The sequence below is a fragment of the Triticum aestivum genome, chromosome 5A, assembly GCF_018294505.1.
Source record: "Triticum aestivum cultivar Chinese Spring chromosome 5A, IWGSC CS RefSeq v2.1, whole genome shotgun sequence".
In the NCBI taxonomy this organism is placed as follows: Eukaryota; Viridiplantae; Streptophyta; class Magnoliopsida; order Poales; family Poaceae; genus Triticum; species Triticum aestivum.
This window is the reverse complement of record NC_057806.1, coordinates 25,755,156-25,760,266: the sequence shown is the minus strand read 5'-3', so window position 1 is coordinate 25,760,266 and position 5,111 is coordinate 25,755,156. Positions and strand designations below refer to the sequence as shown.

Sequence of the window (5,111 nt, the reverse complement as noted above, 5' to 3'; positions counted from 1 at the left end):
CTAACACAACGGAAAAACTCTGAACAGATCAGAACTTTCCATACTGGCGCAAATTATTTAGTAATGTAGAAAACAATCTTTAAAAATAAAATCTAAATTAATTAACCTTACCTAAAAGCACTCAATCACATTAATTAGAAATCAAATATTTGATTTTTAGAAAAATCGCTCAATCACATTAACCTTACCTTAACTCACGGATGGTAACCAATCTCCAAACAAAGGAAACAATACATAAAGGGAGCAGTAAATAAACTCTCTTTCTTATGACATGTATATGTTCTTCCCTTCCCTCTCCGTTATCGAGCGTTCTTAATTCTCGAGACCGATGCTTGGGCTGCGTCACTGGGTGGCGACGGTGCCGGAGGACAAGGACGGCGAGACCGGGTGCCGCGGCACCGCGTTGGCCGCGGCCGGTGAAGGGGGCGAAGAAGGGCGGCTTCCCACCTCCCATGGTTTTTTTGGTACCTCCTCCCACCTTCGCTGATTTTTTTCGTAGATTTTTTTGTCCCCTCCCTCCACTTCATTGGTTTGTTTTCGCGTCACCCTCTCACACAACGAAAGAAATCTGAACAGATCAGAACTTTTCATACTGGCGCAAATTATTTAGTAATGTAGAATCAATCACGAACAATCTCTAAAAATAAAATCTAAATTAATTAACCTTACCTGAAATCACTTAATCACATTAATTAGAAAGCAAATATTTGATTTTCAAAAAAATCGCTCAATCACATAAACCTTACCTTAACTCACGGATGGTAATCAATCTCCAAACAAAGGAAGTAATACATAGAGGGAGCACTAAACAAACTCCCTTTCTTATGACATGTATATGATCTTTCCTTCCCTCTCCGTTGTCAAGTGTTCTTGATTCTCGAGACCGATACTTGGGTTGCGTCACTGGATGGCGATGGTGCTGGAGGACAAGGACGACGAGGCCGGGTGCTGCGGCACCGCGTTGGCCGCGGCCGGTGAAGGGGCGAAGAAGGGCGGCTTCCCACCTTCCATGTTTTTTTGGTACCTCCTCCCACCTTCATTGGTTTTTTTCATAGATTCTTTTTGTCCCCTCCCTCCACCTCATCGGTTTATTTTCGCGTCACCCTCTGACACAACGAAAGAAATCTGAACATATTTTCATACTGGCACAAATTATTTAGTAATGTAGAATCAATCACGAACAATCTCTAAAAATAAAATCTAAATTAATTAACCTTACCTTGAATCACTCAATCACATTAATTAGAAAGAAAATATTTGATTTTCAGAAAAATCGCTCAATCACATTAACCTTACCTTAACTCACGGATGGTAATCAATCTTCAAACAAAGGAAACAATACATAGAGGGAGCAGTAAATAAACTCCCTTTCTTATGACATGTATATGATCTTCCTTTCCCTCTCCGTTCTCGAGCGTTCGTGATTCTTAAGACCGATGCTTGGGCTGCGTCACTGGGTGGCCACGGTGCCGGAGGACAAGTACGGCGAGGCCGGGTGCCGCGGCACCGTGTTGGCCGCGACCGATGAAGGGGGCGAAGAAGGGCGGCTTCCCACCTCCCATGGTTTTTTTGGTACCTCCTCCCATCTTCGCTGGTTTTTTTTCGTAGATTTTTTTGTCCCCTCCCTCCACCTCATTGGTTTATTTTCGCGTCACCCTCTCACACAACGAAAGAAATCTGAACATATCAAAACTTTTCATACTGGCGCAAGTTATTTAGTAATGTAGAATCAATCACGAACAATCTCTAAAAATAAAATCTTAATTAATTAACCTTACCTTAAATCACTCAATCACATTAATTAGAAAGCAAATATTTGATTTTCAGAAAAATCGCTCAATCACATTAACCTTACCTTAACTCACAGATGATAATCAATCTTCAAACAAAAAAAAACAATACATAGAGGGAGCGGTAAATAAACTCCCTTTCTTATGACATGTATATGATCTTCCCTTCCCTCTCCGTTGTCGAGCATTCTTGATTCTCGAGACTGATGCTTGGGCTGCATCACTGGGTCGCGACGGTGCCGGAGGACGAGGACGGCGAGGCCGGGTGCCGCGGCATCGCGTTGGCCGCGGCCGGTGAAGGGGGCGAAGAAGGGCGGCTTCCCTGGCCCTGGCCGTGGTCGTGGCCCTGGGAGTTGGTGCGGTGGAAGGGGCACTTGAAGGACCCGGCGTGAGTGGCCGGTGTGCAGACGCACTTGGAAGCGGGCCCATGGCCCGCGCCGGACGGCGCCGACGCCGACCCGGGCCACCTCCTCTATGTATTCTTGGAGCTGTGGCTGACCGATTTACATGAAATTAATTCCCTCACTTGTGGTGGCAAATATAATACACATAATCCATATTGTTATGCACTAGCGTATGTGTGTGTGAAATAGATGAATTATGGTCCCGTACCTAATAAGATGGATATGTGTGTGTGTTAGAGAGAGAGAGAGGGGGGGAGAGAGAGTGAGGAAGAGGGAGGGAGTGTGTGTGTGTGAGGATTTGATGGTAAAAAGGGTCGCCAATGTAACTTGATATGTGTGAGAATATTAATATTGAACTCTTTAAGTTAACGTAGCCCCATTGCAACGCACGGGTGTTCTTCTAGTATACCATAAAAGAGCTCCCCGATGGACCTCACCACTAGACCCGGTCATGGACAACCCGGGCCGCCGGCCCGAACCCGAAGCCCGACATTCGGGCCGGGCTCGGGCTCCATTTACTGACCCGAAGCCTGGCCCAAAAGCCCGAAATATGTATAAAAACATATTTTATTCAAAATATAGGTATAATAAATTAATATAATATCCCGAAAATGATTAATTTAATTAAAATATGTCACTGTTCATGTACTTCGGGCCGGGCCGGGCTGGGCTCGGGCTTGGGATTTTATCTTCAGACTTTGTCAAGCCCGGCCCGAACCCACCCGACCCGACGTTTGCCCGGGTTTACTCACCACCCATCGCTTTACTTTCCTTCCTAGAACCCTCCCGTCTCCAATGCATTCTTCCCCTATTTAAAAGTTGCCACTGTTCCTCCACCTAGCAATCTGTTGTTCGTCGGTGCTGCCGGCGACCACCCGTCGCCGGTGCCGTCTCCCTGACCGCGCATCCTCTTCCATGGACCAGGTGGGCCAAGGGGCTCGGATCCACATCAGCAGCGACGACGACGATATGCATTGCCCACGCATAGAGTTAGGATTCACCTTATTTGATGCAGTATAATCAGCGAGCATTCGTCATAAAATATACTTATTCACATTCTACACAGAAAAACATGACGCACACACATACAATTTCCACTTTAAAAGTAAATTAATGTACATGATACATCCAACAGTATACTTGTATACACACATTCTTTTATAGTATTCCAAATGACGTATGTGTCTATTCTGTAGTCTGTACTGCGTCTGTGAGTTGCTTGCTTCTCCCGGGACCGAGCTCCAATCGGACGGCCGGATCGCCCAGGCCAGCAGATCCAACGGCTGCCCTCCCCCGCCTCCGGCCTGCACATGCATAAGCTCAGCGCCGCCGCCTCCCTCGCCTACCGGCGCAAGAAATCTAGATAGCTAGCAACGCCGCGGCCTCCTCCAGTACTGTCCTCTCCTTCAACCAGCAAAAGCCATGGCGACCGAGCCGGCGTACGCGCTGCCGATTAAGTCCGGCAAGCTGGGCTTTGAGGGCCCACAGGAGGTGCTGCACAGGGTCCGCATAACCCTCTCCTCCAACAGCGTCAAGAACCTCGAGAAGGGTATGAACGTACGAAGGCTTACTTCCTTCCTTCTTCTCTTCTTGTTGATCTGATTGTTCCTTGTGCTGGCAACAAACAGTGTGCTCCGATCTGGTGAAGCGCACCAAGGAGCAGCCTCTCAGGGTCAGGGGCCCCGTCAGGATGCCCACCAAGGTGCTCAACATCACCACCAGGAAGTCCCCCTGTGGAGAAGGTGAATACTCTGTGGTATTGCCTCTCTCTGGTCTCTGTTGTATCCCATTTGCTTAGTAGCTTTCTGTTGTATATATATATGGTATTACTTGGCATGCTCACGATAATACCTCGTTGATGTGGGTCAGGAAGTGTCTATGGATTGTTGTTGTTTGCTTAGACGATAGGACTGAATTCAACTCATGCAGATGAGGCAAAACATTTAGACAACTGAGATGCATGCTTTTGGGTCTTTGATGTCTCTAAATTGCACTCATGGCATCACCGTATTGTTCTGTTATTGTGTATCTAGAGTTCTAGACATGCTTAGCTCTGTTTGTGCGGTGTAATATTAAGTTCAGTGGAGTTTGTCGGATGAACATATGAAGGAGATGCTACTGAGATGTCACATCAAAATATCTTAAACTGAGCTTTTCAAAGTTGATGCCTGGTTTGTCTAGTGCTAGTAAATTTCTTACCAGAAGAGTTGATTATTGTTGTTTATTGGCCGTCCTACGAAGAGATCATCGGTTTTGACTGTGTGCGTCGAATGATGTAGAGGCTGGGTTACTCCCCTTTCAGAAAAAAAAAGGATCATTTGTTTATCAGTTGGAACTCATCATAGCCAGATTATCCTGCTCTTTGTGAGTTACTCTTGGTGTGATGGTAGATTTTGGACTCTGCTTAATGATGGGCTGGTACAGTCTTGTTGTGTGGGAGCTTTCGGCACTGGGTATGTCCTTTTTTATGGGCTGGTCAAATGGTGCTATATCAAGTTGTTTATGAGATTCTCTTTTGAGGGTTACAAAGTCGAGCTTTTTAAACTTATCTTCCAAACATTTGCCCCTTCTAGTATAAAGAGCCATTGAGGTGTTCAATCTCTGGATGCATGTTTATAATTAAACCACGCGTGTATTACCATATAATTGTCACCCTATGAATAATAGGACTACTTGTTAGTCCTGAGCAAATGATGATTCCACATGATGTTTCTGATACATTTGATGTTTCAAAATCGAGATTTAATCCCTTGCACAATCTGTGTATAGGTTACTGTGTTGTTATTCCTATGTTAATTAATACCAGCTTTTCTTGGTACAAAACAAGGTACCAACACCTGGGAACGGGTTGAGCGTACGTTGTACACTTCATATGTATAGAACTAGGGTATGTATTTATACCGTTGTATCTCTTTCT

At 45.4% G+C, this 5,111-nt stretch overlaps 1 protein-coding gene across 1 annotated transcript in view; it reads left to right on the top strand.

Moving 5' to 3' along the window:
• The first annotated feature begins 3,616 nt into the window (after positions 1-3,616).
• LOC123106401 (40S ribosomal protein S20-like) overlaps positions 3,617-5,111 on the top strand; it is a 29,817-nt gene continuing 28,322 nt past the window's right edge. The window contains exons 1-4 of the mRNA XM_044528582.1: positions 3,617-3,743; positions 3,823-3,936; positions 4,585-4,647; positions 5,001-5,021. Coding sequence (XP_044384517.1) covers positions 3,617-3,743; positions 3,823-3,936; positions 4,585-4,647; positions 5,001-5,021 — 325 coding nt within the window. The remainder of the gene's footprint in view (positions 3,744-3,822; positions 3,937-4,584; positions 4,648-5,000; positions 5,022-5,111) is intronic.